At 39.7% G+C, this 19,932-nt stretch overlaps 2 protein-coding genes across 3 annotated transcripts in view; one reads left to right on the top strand and one right to left on the bottom strand.

Annotated features, from left to right (window-relative positions):
• Positions 1–1,766: 1,766 nt before the first annotated feature.
• p2ry1 (purinergic receptor P2Y1) lies at positions 1,767–9,877 on the bottom strand. Its single transcript, XM_001343319.9, has 2 exons — positions 9,731–9,877; positions 1,767–6,195 (listed from the first exon to the last, which is right to left on the bottom strand). The coding sequence occupies exon 2, from the start codon at positions 6,176–6,178 to the stop codon at positions 5,111–5,113; it is 1,068 nt and encodes a 355-aa protein (XP_001343355.1). The 5' UTR covers positions 6,179–6,195; positions 9,731–9,877; the 3' UTR covers positions 1,767–5,110.
• Positions 9,878–17,223: 7,346 nt separating this feature from the next.
• Positions 17,224–19,932, top strand: part of ube2q1 (ubiquitin-conjugating enzyme E2Q family member 1) — a 75,656-nt gene continuing 72,947 nt past the window's right edge. For both annotated transcript variants that reach the window (XM_073929109.1, XM_068214770.2), the window contains exon 1: positions 17,224–17,537. In XM_073929109.1, the coding sequence (XP_073785210.1) occupies positions 17,406–17,537 (132 nt within the window). In that variant the 5' untranslated portion in view covers positions 17,224–17,405. The remainder of the gene's footprint in view (positions 17,538–19,932) is intronic.

The raw sequence follows: 19,932 nt of genomic DNA, 5'->3' as shown, positions 1-19,932 counted from the left end.
ATCGAATATTAGTTTATTAACTGACCTGATGATGTATAGAATCAATATCACACGTGCACACACATTAACACACGCAGCTCTTGTGTGTTTTTGTTCAACTGCTAACATCACAAATATAGGACAAAAACTCATACACTTTAGTTCCAATCTTGAGCTCACACACACACACACATGCACGCACGCACTCACACACACATTTACACACACGCAGGGGTTGTGTTTCAGCAGGCCTGATCATTGTGAAACTCCCTCCTGCAAACACAGTTCAGGATGACAAACATAAGCATGCAGAAGCACGCTGACTCTCTGACACACACACACACACACACACACACACACACACACACACACACACACACACACACACACACACACACACACACGCACACACACTGTCTACAATTAACCACCTGTGCTGTTTGTTTTCTTTGTGATGAGTGTGTGTGTGTGTGTGTGTGTGTGTGTGTTCATACTACAGTATACTGCAGAATTATAGTAAACATTTGAAATGGTAATAAAAAAATACAACAAAACAACAACAAAAGAGGAAAAAACAACACTGCAACTATTACAGTCTTTACACCAGTGAGAGTGGCGAACTGTAATTCAACAGTTGCTATGGTAACACAACAACTACAGTAATTGATCTGCTGTGGTGATTCTACAGTTGCTATGGTAACAATGACTGATCTGTTGTGGTGATTATACAGTTGCTATGGCAACACTAACAACAGCAATATAAACAAATGACCCATTACTGTAGTTTTCTACATCAATATGGTTTATTATGCTACAATACGCTACACTTCAGTAAAAACTAAGGTACACTACAGGATTTAGTAGAGTTTATCAGTCAATACTGGTTGTATAATAATAGTAATTTATACTATAATATATAGAGTACAGTACGCTTCACTAGTGAAGATCAAGAACAGCACTGTAAGTGACTATGGGGTATTTTCATGTGTAGTCTTTCCTCCCGCTGTTCTGGAACAGACACCCCTCAGAGGTCCAGGAAAGCCCCTGTCTGTCCTGCAGCTGCTCACCAACATTGCTGTATTGATTCAGATTCTGCCATGGCTGGAGATCTGGAGTCAGATCTTTGTTTTATGAAATCTTTTCTCCAGTGTAAGTCTCCGGGCCGCTTGCCAAGCCCATCCGGCATCAGGAACCATTGCGCTTTTGTTCCCCTTACAAAGAGTGGCTAGGAGAAGCCGGAGAGGAACAGAAAATGCGCCGTTATTTATTCCTCCCTCAATCCCCTTCCCTTCTGCTTCTTTCCTGTGAGAGTCAAAAACAAGAGAGTCTTGGGGAAACAACAGGAGACGTGTGCGATGAGAGTCTGGCACCAATGCACAATACCTATAGACTCAACGAGAGGGGAGTGAAGAAACTGGAGGACAGAAGACCAGAGGAATGGGCTGAACACAGAGAAGTGCTGCTGAGTTACACCAGAGGACTGAACAATCATACTCAATTAAGAGCACCACTACTCACCAAATCAGTGGTGTGGCAGGAGAGTAGAGTATCTGTGGTCAACACTACTCAAAGCATTACACTGAGAGCGACTGTATTCCACTGAAAATGCTCATGTGTTTACATGCGGAGGCAAATCTGTGTAACCTAAGAGGCAAGAACCCAGTGTTGATATGTGCTCATGACCTTTGACCTCAACATGTTAGGAGTGTCCAGCGGGAATAATGCATGTATAATTATTAAGGTAGACATTTCACAAAAATACATAACTGAATAATGAAAACCATGTGTGAAGACTCCGTAAACATGATTTTTATTTAGACGTGTGTATTTGTTTTAGCTTTAAATAGGACAGATCATTACAGAGAAATACATTATAAACATACAGTATTTGTCCACTACTTGGCTATAAGAGTCCCTTCATAAGTCATGGGCTGATATCTACACATCTATACAGTAACAGTAGAATACATATCAACACACACACACACACACACACACACACACACACACACACATCAAGTGTACAATCAATCCTTTCCCACATGTTTAGTGCATCTGAACTGTTCTGAGATCATGACAGAACATGTGCCGTACAGTGGAACGCCAGTGCTCGTGTTATCTGTGACATTAATGACTGTTAAATCATTGTTAGCGATTGTTCATTCGGCGGCTCTGCAGTCTATTCGTGGAAATCACATTAGAGTAAAACTGTGAAAGCAGCAGTGCGCAACAGTCCAGTCCCAGACGGCAAGACTCCATTCGTCTCTCTGTAGGGAAATTAATTTTTAACAATGATATAATCCTCTACAGACGGACCCGATGCAGCGCTGAGGCTGTTGGTGATTGCTTATGCTGAACACTGAATCTAATCACACTTATTTGTTTTACAACACTCTAAAAACATGCCTGGTGGTTGTAACCCAACATTGGGTCAAATTCAAACCAATACAATGGGTTAAAAAGTGTAAAATTTCAATTTAATTGGAAATATTTACCTATATATTTGACCCACCAATAGGTTATGGTAACCCAGGATTTGTTTAGAGTGTAAAAAACTACATTACCCATAATGCCGTACAGAGAATTCCACCAATCAGAGAGCTGCAGCAACTAAATAGATTGTACAGATCTCATGAAGCACAGCCAAGGATATTATCAAGTTTAACAACACTTTCAAAATACTGAAATATCTGCATATATATGCAGTCACACATGTGAAATCTCTGAATGAACACAACAGAAGTCTATGCATTATCTCCATTTAAATAGCTAAGTAAAGTGTGTGTGTGTGTGTGTGTGTGTGTGTGTGTTATTCCCCAAAGATTAAACTAACAAGTTTAAATGACTTGTTATGTCTCTCTCCACTGTTTTAGCGTGATTGTGTCATTGGCAGTGCATCATGGGATTGTAGTCCCTCATTAAAGTGGTTCAGCTCACTGTCTGTATCTTTGATCTATCGTCTGGTTTTCATCTACATGTGCTTCAGATCTACATTTCTAGTGTTATTCTCCTCATATAGGTTGATTTGCTTCATGGTGTTCGACTCTTTGATCAAGACATTTGTTAAAACGGGAGAAACACTTGCAGAGCTCTACAGGAGTAACACTGACCAGAGTACAGTACCGCGATTTACAACACTCTACAGAACTATTCGGATGGTAATGGTTTCTCACAGGGACGTGGGGGATTTTCACCATTTGCAGGGGGTAGTGGGTGATTTTACAGTCGTTATTCCTCACAACATGCATGAAAATCCCAGCTACATTACTAAACTACTGAGGTTGTGTGCTGATTTAATTGCCATCCAAATCCAAATCTCTGGGTTTAGTTTATAAAGATCAATCCAAAACTCATTGTGGAACCCTTGGTCATGTAAACACACTGGAGGGTCACACTGCATGATACTTTGAATCAGAAACCTGAAGTCTATTGCATTCAAAATGGACATTTTTTGGGAACACATCCTCCTCAGGGCTCATCCACACTGACTCTGAAGTGTGATCCTGATTGTTTGGAAATTAACACACAACATAATGCCATGAAACATTCTGCACCATCAAAAGCACCCACGGTTGCACCCAAAGTCAAGAAGATGCTAACCATCGCACAAAAACTTGGACTTCTGGACATGATAAAGGAAGGTAGAAGTTACTCGAGAGTTTAAACGAGGGAGAACAGTGTGAAAATGTTAATGCCTATGTGAAAAAATCGTGAAAGTATTTTCTTTTCGACTTTATTAATCAGGGGTCGCCACAGCGGAATGAATCGGCAACTTATCCAGCACACTTCATGCAGCGGATGCCCTTCCAGATGCAAACCATCTCTGGGAAACATCCATAAACGCTCATTCACACACACTACGGGCATCTTAGCCTAGCCAAATTCACCTGTGTTGCATGTGTTTGGACTGTAGGGGGAAACTGGAGCACCCGGAGAAAACATGCAGGGAGAACATGCAAACTCTACACAGAAATGCCAACTGACCCAGCCCAGGCTCAAACCAGCGATCTTCTTGCTGTGAGGCGACAGCACAACCTACTGCGCCCCTGCATCGCCCTAAAACATCTATAATAAGTGTAAAAAATAAACCGGGACTACTTTGCGGATTTTATTGCAGACTGGACCGTAACTCCTACGATTAACGAGGAACCGCTGTATTCTGAGAAACAAACGGCTGCTGCATCCTGACTCACATACTATCCATCTTAAATAGTATTCAACAATAGAATGAGTACGTCCCAAATCGTAGTATGTTAAAGAGTATGCCAAAGGTGTAAAAATGTGAAGTGTAGAAGCGTCCATATTACCCACAGTGCACTGCGCATTGGACGTGAATTCGTTTAGAACTACAAACGCAGGTGAAAAGTGTAAATAAACTACAAACGTGATGGACACGTGAGATCCACCGTCAAGTAGAGATCTAGTGTTTTCTGGGTTGTATTTCATCTGCAACCACAATGCTGAGCTACTGTATAGACGTGTTTGGACATTAACAACTGAATGCAGAATTCTCCAACACCTGAGGAGACTTCTCTGCATGACAGACTGGTGAGCGGGAGATTACCCTGCTGCTGCTTCTCCAATAAGGCAGGACATTAAACATGACAGAAATGTGGATGGTGTGTGGATTGACTAAGCAACATATGGATCTGGTGATGAGGAAGAAGTGTGTCCCAAAGCTTCTGTCACACGCTCAAAAGCAGATATTTTTCCTTCACAAAATAAGACATAGCTTTAGGGTGTAGTATAAGAATGTGAATTGGGATTAACTTTGTTTTTGCTACAGTATTATGGAAAATACCTAATATTGTGAGAGGGGTCTGGATGCAGAGCTGGTGCAGATGCAATCTGAGCTGCATGCAATGCTTTTTAACCTAACCCCTAACACCCCTAACAGTGACGTCACTATCTTCACTCAGTGCATTGCGTCTGACATTGCATCGCTGAGATATGCAGTCTCAGCTTGCATCATAAAGCTGCAGCCAGATGCTGTTGGGTGTTTTAGGTGAAGTGCCCCTCGCTGAGACGTGCCCATGAGAAACCACTGAATCTGATAGTGTGATTCTATCTTAGCCATCTCTAACGCATGGGTGTGAATGAAGAAGTCATGCTGCGTGGCGCTCGAGTTCTCTCACATGCGGTTTTCACCGTTCTGCACTGACTCCGGCAGGCTGTTGAGCGCCGTCTCCTCACTCTTAGACTGCAGAGGATGATCTCCTTTCCTGGAGGACTTCTTGGTGGCTCTGGAAAGTCTCCTCCGAAATGTATCGCCGGCCAGAAAGTACAGTATTGGGTCGACACAGCTGTTGAGGCTGGCCAGGCCGCGGGTCACCTGATATGTGGCGTAGACGCGGTCATTAAATGCACACATATCGGGACTCTGGAAGTACAGCCGCGCTCTCATGTTCAGGTTCTTCATGACGTGGAACGGCAGATAGGAGACGGCGAATACGGTCAGCACGATGATCACCAGATAGATGGACTTCTTCCTAAGCGGAGCATTGTCCATATCATTACATATTAAAGCCTTGACGATTCCTCCGTAACAGCTGAGGATGATGATGAAGGGGATGCAGAAGCCGAACACCGTCAAGCACATGCTGTAAATGAAATATCCAGGCAGCTCGTCTTGACTCGTGGTGTCGTAGCATGTGGTGTGTTCTTTTTTACGACTCGTACGGGAGTAGTAGAGAATCGGCGCAATTCCTGCTACCACGATGAACCACACGAGGGCGACAGTGCGCACCGCGTTCTTCTTTTTCAGCCGTCCCAACGATTTCAGCGGATGCACGACGCCGGAATATCGGTGCACGCTGATGCATGTTAGAAACAAGATGCTCCCGTAGAGATTAACATGGAAGATGAATCTCTGCAGCCTGCACAGGACGTCCCCGAAGATCCAGTCGGTCTTGTTGAAGTAGTAGTAGATGAGGAAGGGCAGCGAGAGCACGTAACAGAAGTCGGCCAGCGCCAGATTGAACATGTAGACGGAGATGCTGCTCCAGGGTCTCATGTGGCAGACGAACATCCATATGGCCAGACTGTTGCCGATGAAGCCGGTCAGGAACACCAGGATGTAGACCGTGGGCAGGTAGTAGAACTGGAAGCCGGTTTTTGTGAGCGAACATCCTGAGGTTTGGTTGGGCGAGTCGGTCGCGTTACTGATGAGCGACGTCAGGTTATTAAACTCCGCTGTCATGGTGTCAGAGGTCAGATCTGCAGAAGAAGAGGAAGATGAGTTGATGAAGGTCAGAGCGTTGAAATATGTCAGCTGATAACCCTATATTATGGAGGATTCTAGAACTGTGGGTACATTTACCACCTCCAAAACTTTGCATTATTTTCCTTTTGAATTATAACACAAATTAAATCAAGTTGATTCACTCACTCTCCTTCAGCTTAGTCCTTTATTCATCAGGAGTGGCCTCAGCGGAATGAACCGCCAACTATTCCAGCATATGTTTAAGACAGCGGATGCCCTTCCAGCTGCAACCCAGCACTGGGAAACACCCATACACACTCATTCTCATGCACACATTCATACACTACGGCCAGTGTAGTTGATCAGTTCCCCTATAGCGCATGTGTTTGGACTGTGGGGGAAACCGGAGCACCCGGAGGAAACCCACACCAACACGGGGAGAACATGCAAACTCAGAAACACAAACTGACCCAGCCGAGACTCAAACCAGTAACCATCTTGTTGTCAGGCCACAATGTTTACCACTGAGCCACCGTACCACCCTAAAAATAAAAAATGCTTGGAATATGAATCCTGTGCTGACAGACCAAACGCACTGTCTGTGTGATAAAGCCTATTAGAATGCAGTCAGAAGTCTATAATTCAAATCAAATTATTCAGGCAGAAACTATTCCTGAATGGGCTTATTTATAATATAATTACTATAATGTAATATCACACAAGCAGGAGTGACATTTTCCTGAATATCAGTGCATGATCGCAGATTTTATACAGTTCAGCAAACGTAAAGATCGCATTGAGAGTTCCTCCTTCAGTTTTCAGTCAAATACAAATCGTCACCTTACAGTTATGAGGTTCCATCTGACATTTTTGTCAAAATTGAGTTATTGACATATTCTTATTAAAGGACAGCTTATTTACATTATTTAATAAGTTGTTCACATTTTAAGATATTTATTTAAAAAGCAAATGTTGCACACACATGCTGTTTGCTTTATGGATTGTTTGAAGCTTAAACTCTCAAAATCATCCAGAACGCAGAGAGAACCGTATAATTCCGAGGAGACGAAATGAGTAAATAATTCAGAAACGTTCAGCAAATCATCTGAATGTATGTAAAATTCAAATCCCTATACATCAGAAACAAAAATATATTTACTTCTGCCACATTTGCAGCTAATTCTAGAGTAAAATCATAAAAATAAACGCAATAATAATAAATAATAACAATAAAACAGCGACATGTTGGCTCAGTGGTCAGCACTGTGGCCTCACAGCAAGAAGGTCTTTGGTTCGAGTCCCGGCTGGGTCAGTTGGTGTTTCTGTGTGGAGTTTGCATGTTCTCCCCGTGTTAGTGTGGGTTTCCACCGGGTGCTCCGGTTTCCCCCAGAGTCCAAACACATGCGCTATAGGGGAACTGATCAACTACACTGGCCGTAGTGTATGAGTGTGTGCGTGAATGAGTGTGTATGGGTGTTTCCCAGAACTGGATTGCAGCTGGAAGAGCATCCACTATGTAAAACATACAGTATGCTGGAATAGTTGGCGGTTAGAGTTAGGGTGAGGGTTAGGGTTAGACCCCTGATTAATAAAGGACTAAGCCGAAAGAACTTTCGAAAAACTGAAATGACGAAAAATGTAAAAAACCCAATGTTGGGTCAAATATGAATAAACCCAATGGGGTTAATTATTCAGTTCAATTTAAACTATACTTTTTAACTCAGTAGTTGGGTTACAACAACCCAGTATTGTTTAGAGTGTCATCGATGTCTCATATCAAGGTATATCAAGAAAACTGTCTACTGTTCAAAAACACTATGATTGATTAATGATTAATGATTGCATTTTTTTAAATCAATGTTTTATTCAATTAATGAATTAAAGTGATAAAAAGATGCTTCTATTGGTAAAACACTGCTTCTGTTTCAGAATAATTATTTATCATAGAAACACACACACACACACACACACACCTACACACACACACACACACACACACACACAATTTTTAAAGAAAATGTTTAACCGTAAAGAGACAGATGAATGTGCTGTGACTGTTCAAGTGAATAATAAAGAAACAGAAACTAATAATGACTCTACATCTGAACCTGCAGCCTTCAGTGTTTGTTAATTTCACTTCACCAATAAACCTGAATATCAATACATGAATGCAGCTGAGATTCCGTCTGCCGCTCTGAAGACGAACACTTGTGAATTATGAATTATTAAACAGCCAATTTCAGTTAAACAATTAAATCATAACGAGAGTCTGAGGCAGTTTCAGACACTATTATTACTCACATCGTTTGTTGTTTAAGCTAGAGTTATTATCCAGTGTATTTGTCCCCGCAGTGTGCCCTGTGCCATTCAAATATTTTACCTCAGTAAAGCATGCATACAGTGTCCAGCATATCTGAGCTTTCCCTTCTCAAATCTCTCTTTTACATCATTATTTTCTATAGGATGCTCCACAATATTGTACATATACATGAGATTAGTCTGTACTGCGGCCAAATCTGCAGCTAATCTAACTAAATAACTGAAGATCACATTCCAAATATTAGTAGCCCAAATGAATATGCTAGATAAAAAAGATCAATATGAAAGTCCAAACACGTGCGCTATAGGTGAACTAAATAAGCTAAATTGGCTGTAGTGTGTGTGTGTGAATGGTGTATGGGTGTTTCCCAGTGTAGGGTTGTTGCTGGAAGGGCATCCGCTGTGTAAAACATATGCTGGAATAGTTGGTGGTTCATTCCACTGTGGCAACCCCTGATTAATAAAGGGACTAAGCTGAAAATGAATGAATAAATGATAAATGAAGAAAAACAAAAGATAAATAAAATTGTGCAGTAAGAAATGTTGTTTGCAATATTTGGTGTGAATTTAAATATATTATCTTTCTATTTCTAGAGATGTTTGGTGACTAAATTATTATTTTAATAAATATATCTGTTTACTAAATCTGTTTTATTCAATTGAGCCAAAGTTTATTCACTGAGATCACAATATTCATTTTCAGAATACTCAGTTATGCAGAGCACTGAGTGTCACATCACTCCACTGAGCAGCATTTCTGATCTATAATCTTGAGTTTAACAGCAGAAGACCACAGTGTTGAGAAACAGAGAACAGCCCAGCATCTAATAGACGTCTACATAAAGATGTCTTAGCTAAAACAAGGACACGTTTGGGCTGTGTGTGAGTGAAAATCTAGTATAAAAGCCAAAACTATCATCAAATAGCCTACACATGAATAAATAACGACACATCTGAAGTCTGTTTAATAAGTCTGTTTGATGAATAGTCCGATTTTAGTCTAATTTAGATGGTTTTAGTGAAGATATCCGCACTAGAGGTCTATTAGATGTCTGTTCAAGATAAAATCGCTTGGTTGGAGCTGAAATAAGTAGCCTCATCTGGACAAACTTCACTTCAGCTGGGGGCGTGAAGCGGAAAGCAATAAAACTGAAACTCGTTTGTCCCTCGCGCAGGCATTTCAAGGTAAAAAGCATTGCGAAATAAATCGTCCAGGCGTGGATCACTCACCAGCAGAGCCGCCGATCAGCGCGCTTCCCCGGGCGCATTCAGCGGGATCCGCCACCGCATTGATGGAGATCTGCTGCCGCTGTACAGCACTGACCAACCGGAGACTCCGATCACACACACACTCAACACACACAAACACACACACACACACCGACTCCACACACGCTGACCAACCGAACGCTCAGAGAACCGAATCTTCTTTATGACTCGATACGCAAGGTGCGAGTGAATCACTGGAGCAGAGGAATGACTCTCTTTCTTTCTTTCTTTCTTTTAAAAGTCTGTCTAATTATTTATTTCATATACTTTCATATAATTTATTAATTTATAAATTTTTCTAAGGAAAAAAGGTGCACATTCTAATGCAATAAATGTATCCTTTCAATATGAAGGCATAAATATTCATACTTAAGAAAGTACATTTCTCATGTTAAAATAAAGAACAGAAATTTCTGTAAAATATGAATAATAAATTATTTTTGTTGTATTTTTGTTGTATTTTTATGTTTACGTTTACTGTAGCACTTTGGGTTTAAAAAAAGCACAAATGAAATGCATTATTATTATTATTATTATTATTAATGTAGTTTATTATTATTATTATTATTTATGTATTATTATTATTATTATTATTATGTATTATTTTATTATTTTATTATTGTTATTATTATTATTTTATTATTATTGTTATTGATATTATTATTATTGTTTATTATTATTATTATTTATGTATGTATGTATTATTATTATTATTATTATGTATTATTTTATTATTATTGTTATTGTTATTATTATTATTATCATTATTATTATTATTATTATTATAGCACTTTTATCTGGGAAATCAGTTTAGAAAAAAAATAGTCTTCAATTTAACACAAAACACACTCTTTGTATTTACAGATGTATTTTTTCCCTCAGAAACAGCCAATTTCAGTGCACTTCGCCTAACTGAATCGAATCAATGAAATGAATCGTTTGAGCGACTCGACTCGCAGTAGTGACTCTGCGCGCGCAGCAGCGGTGGAGTTTCAGAGTTTATGGCGCCTTTAGAGAAGAGGAGGAGCCGGAGAAAGAGCCACAACCAGCGGGATTACTGCTTCTTCTTTCACTTCTCCGTGTCCTCCAGTCTCTTCTCACAATAATAACACACGTTGCGTCATAATTAAGTTACAAAATCAAATGTGTTATGATCTCGCCAACAGAAACTGGTTTTACAGCCTGATGAGTTTGAGCATGTGAAGAAACAGCAGAAAATCTGGAGGAAAACATTTCTGAAGAAACAAGCAGTGAATAATTATGCAAATGAACCGCTCTCTTACTCATATTCACTGTAAGATTAACAGAAACAGTGAAGAGGATCTAAAAAACTTATGGGGTTAAACACAGTAGTGTGTGTGTCAGGTGTGTGTGTGTGTGTCTCCAGCAGCCTCTGATGCTCATCATGAGTGAACTGTGTTCATTATAATCAGACTTGATGCAGAAACACTGTGATGGACATTCTCCTGCTGTACCTGTCATCAGAGGAGGAAAGCCCCGCCCATTATTCTTCATCTCATTAGCATGTCCAGCAGGCCTGAGTGAGAAGCAGCCGTCTGTCCATTAGCCATCAGAGTGTTTGAGCTGCTGAAGATGATGTCAGCATAGACTAAGAGGATTATAGATGTGGAGTTCTAGATGAACAGAGACAGGAGAGACATAGACTGACACAAGCGTCAAGCACACACACACACACACACACACACACACACACACACACACACACACTAAAGCACACATGCACAAACACACACTGCTGTTGCACACCTGTCACTATGCTCATGCATATGCATCTGTAGCTCCGCCCTCTTCTGAAAAAAGCACAATCTCATTTGCATTTAAAGTGACAGTCACCAAAACACCACAATTAGGATCAAAGCCTGAAAGGGTCAGTTTCAGAGCTGGAGAACATTATCTGTGTGCTGTTCTCAACTCAAACACACACACACACACACACACACACACACACACACACACACACACACACGCACACACACACACACACACACACACACACACACACACACACACACACACACACACACACACACACACACACACACACACACACACACACACACTCAAGACACAGCAGAGACGTGTTTACAGCTTGTTAAAGGAGCAGAATGGGTCTCCTTTAATTGACATTTTGTGGTATACCCATTTAAATGTTGTTGATATATTATGACATATGAATAAAGCAGAGGGTTTTGCTCTGGAATATGAGACGTCATCCTGTTATTACGATGCTGAAATATCGTTCATCAGTTTTGAATAAGTATGAAACAGAAGGCTCAGTTTCCAGAGATTCCAGCGTTCACCACAGTGCTGTATTTTCCCTTCAGCTCAGTGTCCCTCATCTGATGTTTACATGCCAGTTTTTCTCTGTGTGAGAGTCAGAAGGAGAGTCAGATACTGTGTGTTGAGCTCCAGATGTTTCCGTGTAATCGTCCGGTCAGTTCTGCTCTATAATCTTGCCTTGAATCACAGGAAAATCTGATTGTTTTCTTTTCTGCCTGTTTAGTCTGCAGCCGAGGCTTTAGAGAACTGTAAAAACTGAACTGTGAGAAACACAAACAGCTCTCACTTTCACTCAGCAGAAGTCTGAAGAACACACACACACACACACACACACACACACACACTCACACACACACACATTTAGTTGGATTTAGTGATTTAGTGATTTGGGGGCCCTAAGCAATTCCGGCTATGGGGCCCTAAAGTTCTAAAATGCACCTTTTGCACACTTTAACTTATTTTTAGTTGATTTATTTAGCTGTTTTTATTCTTAAATCACTCAATCGCCATTTCTACATTTCATCTTAATGCAAAATAACACTAACAACATGTAAAGCTTCTTGTAAAACTTTCTAAACTATTTGTTTTCTTAAAATGGATTCACAACTAAATATGACAGATGAACTACTTTGTTTTAAAGCTAAATCTTTACCCAGTTTGACTGCTAGACTGCTCCATGATTGAGGGTGGGGACACATTTGCGATGTATGAAACATTATACTTATACACTCATCATACAAACTATGACAGAAAATTGTTTCATATATAAGTTATAGGTATTATTTATACTTCTAAGTATTTATTTGGGGGCCCTCAGATTTCCTGGGGCCATAAGCAGATGCTTATTGGTTAAATCCACCCCTGCACACATGCACACACACACACACACACACACACTAGTTTGAATGAGTTGTGTAGACAATCCACTCCACAGTACCCAAATGCTTACTCACTCAAAGCGCCGTTTATATGGAAGTTGATATTTTAGCTGCACCAGCTGCAACCCAGTACTGGGAAACACCCATACACAGTCATTCACATTCAAACACACACACACACACTCATACACTACAGCCAGTTTCATTGACCAGTTCCCCTATAGCGCATGTGTTTGGACTGTGGGGGAAACCGGAGCACCCGGAGGAAACCCACGCCAACATGTGAGTGCATGTGTCCGTTTGTGCTTGACTGAGTGTGTGTGTGTGTATGTAAGTGTGCAAATGTGTGTGTGCGAGTGCACGCATGTGAATGTGTCAGTGTGTGTGTGTGTGTGTGTGTGTGTGTTCTGATCATTGATATCTCAGATTCCTCCAGCTGTGTGCAGATGTGAGTGTTGTGAAGCTGCACCTGTTTCTGTGTGTCTGAGTGAAGACTGAAGGGAAAGGTCATCAGCACACGGATCTCACTGCTCCTGCTCAACGATTACACTGATCTTCTTGCTATTTTAGTAGAAGTAAACAACATTTCTCTTGCACATACACACCCATGAATGTCCACTCAGTATCCTTACAGAAGAAATCATCCTCATCCTAATTCTGTCAGAGAGACGGTAACAATAAGAGAAAGAGTTTTGTAATAAACTCACAGCAAGAAGGTCGCTGGTTTGAGTCCCGGCTCGGTCAGTTGGTGTTTCTGTGTGGAGTTTGCATGTTCTCCCCGTGTTGGTGTGGGTTTCCTCCAGGCGCTCCGGTTTCCCCCACAGTCCAAACACATGCGCTATAGGGGAACTGATCAACTACACTGGCCGTAGTGTATGAGTGTGTGTGTGTGTGTGTGTGTGTGTGTGCGTGTGTGTGCGTGTGTGAGAATGAGTGTGTATGGGGATTTCCCACTGCTGGGCAGCAGCTAGAAGGACATCTGCTGTGTAAAACATAAGTAAGTGTAATGTTACAGTCTGAACCAAAATTAAACTAAACTTTGAAAAGTTTTAGTTGTTTACAGTAGTTTTACAGTCGTTTTTTAGGTTGTCATTCAGATTATCATTTTATTTTCAGTGTGTGGGTGTTAGTGTTTTGGTTTTTCCAACACACTTCAGAATATCTTGTTTAGAAACCCATAAAAGTTTACAACCACTTGAGTGTGTGAGTAAACAATGATTTTTGTGTGAACTGTCCCTTTAAATGCACTGTCCGTTTGAATGAGTGTAGTGATCTTGTGCAGGTTCAGGATCCTGTACAAACACAGTTCAGTATTGGTGTTAAGCAGTGGCAACATTAGTCTCCTGTGTTTACTGACGTGTTTTATTTGTAATGTTGTACAGTTTGAGCAGCCAGCCATGACAGCAGAATAAACCCTGACACAAGATCATTATCATGCTGTCTGGGTTCACTTTTAATTTGACAGTATATGTCATCCTGAACATTACAGTACAGCCCAAGACAAAATTACTAACTCTCATGCCAAACTTTAAGTTATTTTATACACAGTGGTTTGTTCTGTACACAACCAAAAAGGAATAATTTCTATATATTATTATATATTCCAGTTCCAAAATAAAACTTTCGTCAGAAGAACTCAATGTATATTTCGTCTTTAACTCTACAAGACTATATTTGAGCTGAAGTTATCAAAATCTGTGTGAGAAGAAAGTGACCCTGTGCTGTAACCACAAGCATAACATCAGCATAATATTGAAAAATAACAGGAGCACAGCTCTGTGGGAAGCTGTTTACATTGGACTACAGTCAGTTTCACCACAATTTACTAATCAGCAACATAGCAGGCATTCCAGAGAGCCGTGAAGAACACTGATCTACATCTGCTTTATCTGAAAAAATAGCCCATAAATACTGTTAATAATTTTCCAGAATGCATTGCCAATCAACAGCAGAAACACAAGCAAAATAATCTGTCAATGGGTCACCACAACAGATCAGTTACTGTAGTTGTGTTACCATGGCAACTGTAGAATCACCACAACAGATCAGTTACTGTAGTTGTGTTACCATGGCAACTGTAGAATCACCACAACAGATCAATTACTGTAGTTGTGTTACCATGGCAACTGTAGAATCACCACAACAGATCAGTTACTGTAGTTGTGTTACCATGGCAACTGTAGAATCACCACAACAGATCAATTACTGTAGTTGTGTTACCATGGCAACTGTAGAATCACCACAACAAATCAGTTACTGTAGTTGTTGTGTTACCATAGCAACTGTAGAATCACCACAACAGATCAATTACTGTAGTTGCTGTGTTACCATGGCAACTGTAGAATCACCACAACAGATCAATTACTGTAGCTGTGTTACCATAGCAACTGTAGAATCACCACAACAGAGCAATTACTGTAGCTGTGTTACCATGGCAACTGTAGAATCCCCACAACAGATCAATTACTGTAGTTGTTGTGTTACCATAGCAACTGTAGAATCACCACAACAGATCAATTACTGTAGCTGTGTTACCATAGCAACTGTAGAATCACCACAACAGATCAATTACTGTAGTTGTGTTACCATAGTACCTGTAGAATCACCACAATTCAATTACTGTAGTTGTTGTGTTACCATAGCAACTGTAGCATCGCCACAACAGATCAGTTACAGTGATTATTGTGTTACCATAGCAACTGTAGAATTGCCACAAGTGAATTAAAGTTCTGTACTTCAGTATACAAAAACAATAGTGTTTACTGTAAATTACTACAGTATTATTCCAATGCGTGATTCCTCAACTGGTTGTTTTGGAGGTGAAATAAACCAGCTGATGGATGACTTTTTATGGTGTACCAAGAATGTAGGTATACCTGTTCAATAAGTATATATTCAAGCAAAACAAACAAAGAAAGTCTTGTAAAAAGGTGACAACAAAACAGCCAAACATGCTGGCTTCATTCCTTTCCTTGAGCTGGTAAACATTAACAAATGTGTTATTAATTTCCAGCATAATGGATAATAACCTCCATTAACACAAAACTGATAAGAAAAGAGTTGAGAATGCTCTGATTTGAGCGGTAAGAGTCAGATTCATGACCTAATGGTGTACATTAAAGCTTTTTCCTCCAGTGTTGTGTTGTGTGGTTTCCTAATGGGCTTCACTGGAGCCCAGACAATTGATTTTCTCCTGTGTGAATATATTTTACTGTCTTCTTATTTTTCAGTTTAGAATCCACCGTCCACGGAGGAGAGATGATTTTATAGATGACCCAAAAATCTCCTCGCAAAAAAAAACTTCACTGAGAACATGGAGTACAGGGACAGATTGTTAAAGAGAAAAACAATGCGCTGTGCCCTTATAAGACACGTCCGGTTTGGCCAGTGGTGTTCAGCACATCTGTGAGTCTAAAGAGCACAAGAAGAAGAAGAGGAAGAAAAAGAAGAAGAAGCCACTGAGGACACAGAGCTTCATAGAGAGATAGTATAGTAGAGATAATATATAATAATATAGAGATCATAACTAGCCTTGGAGCACAAAACCAGTTAAAAATTGCATAGTAATAGTAGTAATAGGTGAGTTTGTTGTTTATATTATAGTTGTTGTGTTAGGAACTACAAAGGTTACTACAGTATCATTCAAGAACACAGTATTATTTACTATAAATGACCAAATTACTGCATTTTATTCATGTGGGGTATCTTAAATTTGATTTTCTCAATATTAGGATTTTTAAACTCTCAGATTCAAGATTTTTTATAGTCATATCTGAGCCAAAGTTGTTCTAACAAACCAAGCTTAATCTTTAAGCTTTCAGATGATGCATACATCTCAATTTCCAAACATTTAGACTGGATTTGTGGTTAAACTTACATTGCAATAAAATGCTTTTGTCTTTTTTCTAGTCCAAATATCTAAAAAGTCTTAACTCAAAAACCATGAGTAAAATATGCTGCCTTGTTTTCAGAAATAATGAGTCAAAATAAAGAGTTTTTAATTAAAACAAGCAAAATAATCAGACATTGGGGTAAAAATAGTCCAGTTTTCGCTTTGCAATATTATTTTACTTAAGTTACCCCACTGGCAGATTACTTTGCTTGCTTTAAAGAAAAATGGACTCAATTTTAATAATTAGGCTATCTCTTTAAAAAAACAAGACGGTATTTTTACTTTTCTAGAAAATAATTCTTGTTTAAAGTATTTTTAGATAGTTGGAGTAGAAACGAGCAGATAAAATCTATGTAGATTAGCGTGTCCAATTATAATGTTGCGCGCTCATCGGAACAGTAATCGTGTATCCCTCCGCCTAAGCAGATCACGTGCTGCGGTCAACCGTTACAATTTCTGCTGCAATCGATAACAACGGTCGAAACAAACGACGAAAACCAGCGATATTCCCGTTTCTCTGGCGTTATATAATCTATAGCAAAACCCGCACCAAATATGCGCCTATATGGAGGAATCCAAATTCACTGTAATATTAGCAGCCGTGAAATTCTCAGTGCGAGTGCTCGCGACAGACGATTCATCAGCTGAGGAGAGAAAAGAGATGAACTCTCCTAGAAGAGAAGATTTCCAGAAATACGTGAGTACAACATTACAATATAGTATCTAATAACAGCTTCAAACTCGAGTCCAAGGAGACTCGTTTAACCATAGTATGGCTGTGGGAACTGTTGGTGTCGGTTCAGGAATGAATCATTCTTTTGAATCGGTTCTTTTAGTAAGTGAGTCGAGCCAGTTCACCAATTTGAACTGAATTTTTCAGTGTGATTCGCGACTCGACTCAGCAAAGCATCCAGACTGACCAGTGTATAATATTAAACCCAGAACTGTTTACAACAGTCCGCGAATCATCAGTTTACCGAACAAGATATACATATAAGTCTGTATACATATAATTCTTGTTAATTAATCTTAACGTTACTTGATATACAGAACAAAAAAGGTTATAATATTCCTTTAGAATATTTCAACGTGGTGTGAAATTGGCTCATGAACATTTCCTGCTGTTTGATATCTGTAACATAAGGCAATTCCATCATAACCTGACGTTATAACAGCTGTCGTAACATTATTTATCAAATTGCAGAACTTATGTTTCTCAGAAGCCTATACAAATTTAAAATGTAAAATAGGAAATCTGTCAGGACTATCTATGGTTATTGTTTACATCCCTCAAAATGGTCTGTAACAGGTGACGGGTAAGTGTGGCTTAATATTCAGGTTTTCTGCTCGGCATCTAAAATCATACTGTTATTCAACATTAATATTGATCAGCTTGTCTACAATGCTACACACAGATCATGCATTTAATCCACTAGTTTTTGAGCTGATAAACTAGCGTTTCCCACTAAGGTCCTACCCTTTTTTGACAGAAAAATAAAATCTTGGCAAGGACAAATATAGGTGACTTTCTTTGTGCTAGACATTTATTTTCCAGACCAAATAAGGTGTGATAGTGTTTCTCTTTCTCTCTCACTCACACACACACCCCTGCAAACATGCACAGACACTCACACGTACTCACTCTCATATACTATCAGCACACACATGCATGTGCACACACACTCATGTGCTCACACACACACACTCACACATGTACAAAGGCATACACTCTTCCTCTCACACATGCACACACACACATATAGATACACACACACACACACACACACACACACACACACACACACACACACACACACACACACACACACACTCACACACTTTCCATAATGAGATATTTGACCGAACACTATTTCTACAAACACTAAAGCAGCTCAGCAGCATTAATTTTAGTCTGAAGCTGCAAATCATTAATCTTTACAATAGTGTTTAAGATGCAGCTTCTTCATGAGGAGAATGTTTGCTTCTGTGAACATGTATACGCACACACACATGCCGGTGTTTGGGTCAGGAGCTGGACAGGAAATAGCAGTGAAATTGACCGGTCGGTGGACAGAGACTCACACAAACACACACAACAACCGCAACGTTAACTCCAGTATAACAGAGACGTCTTCCAGCATTTAAGGCTCAGACTTTGCACTTTGGCCCAACTGTGTTTGCTTGTAGATACTGTTTTATACTGCAGGATACGACTGAAACAGACTGAGAGCGCACAGTTGCGTCATTACACACATCATTACTTATATAACTCATAGAGAATCTTAAAGATGTACAGCATTTTAGAGGTGGAGAGAGATCACAATATACTGTTTTACTTTAGTTCTTAATCACAGGATTAAATTCAGTCATATAATACTGCAAAACATGCTGTCTTATTTAGTAATTGGCTTGTTTCTAGTCCAAATATATTGTATTAATACAGTACATTGTGTTCTATTAAGTCATATTTACACAGGCGGCCCTAAAGCGGGTCTGTGTCTTTCAGTGTAACATTGAAATAACATTATTTTTCTTATTATTAGAATCACCACAACAGATCAGTTACTATAGTTGTGTTCCCATAGCAACTGTAGAATCACAACAACAGGTCAATTATTGTAGTTTTGTTCCCATAGTAACTGTAGAATCATCACAACAGATCAATTACTGTAGCTGTTGTGTTACCATGGCAACTGTAGAATCACCACAACAGATCAATTACTGTAGTTGTGTTACCATGGCAACTGTAGAATCACCACAACAGATCAATTACTGTAGTTGTTGTGTTACCATAGCAACTGTAGAATCATCACAACAGATCAATTACTGTAGTTGTTGTGTTACCATAGCAACTGTAGAATCACCACAACAGATCAATTACTGTAGCTGTTGTGTTACCATAGCAACTGTAGAATCACCACAACAGATCAATTACTGTAGTTGTTGTGTTACCATAGCAACTGTAGAATCACCACGTCAGATGAATTCAAGATTGATTCAGGCAGGTAAATGTGCAAATTATTATACAGTATGTCATTTGATCATGCAGGTTAAATGTGCATCGTTGACTGGGATCACTGATAGATGTTTAT

The sequence above is a fragment of the Danio rerio genome, chromosome 18 (genome assembly GCF_049306965.1).
Source record: "Danio rerio strain Tuebingen ecotype United States chromosome 18, GRCz12tu, whole genome shotgun sequence".
NCBI lineage: Eukaryota > Metazoa > Chordata > Actinopteri > Cypriniformes > Danionidae > Danio > Danio rerio.
The sequence above is the reverse complement of the archived record's forward strand: the minus strand, read 5'-3'. Positions and strand labels throughout refer to the sequence as shown.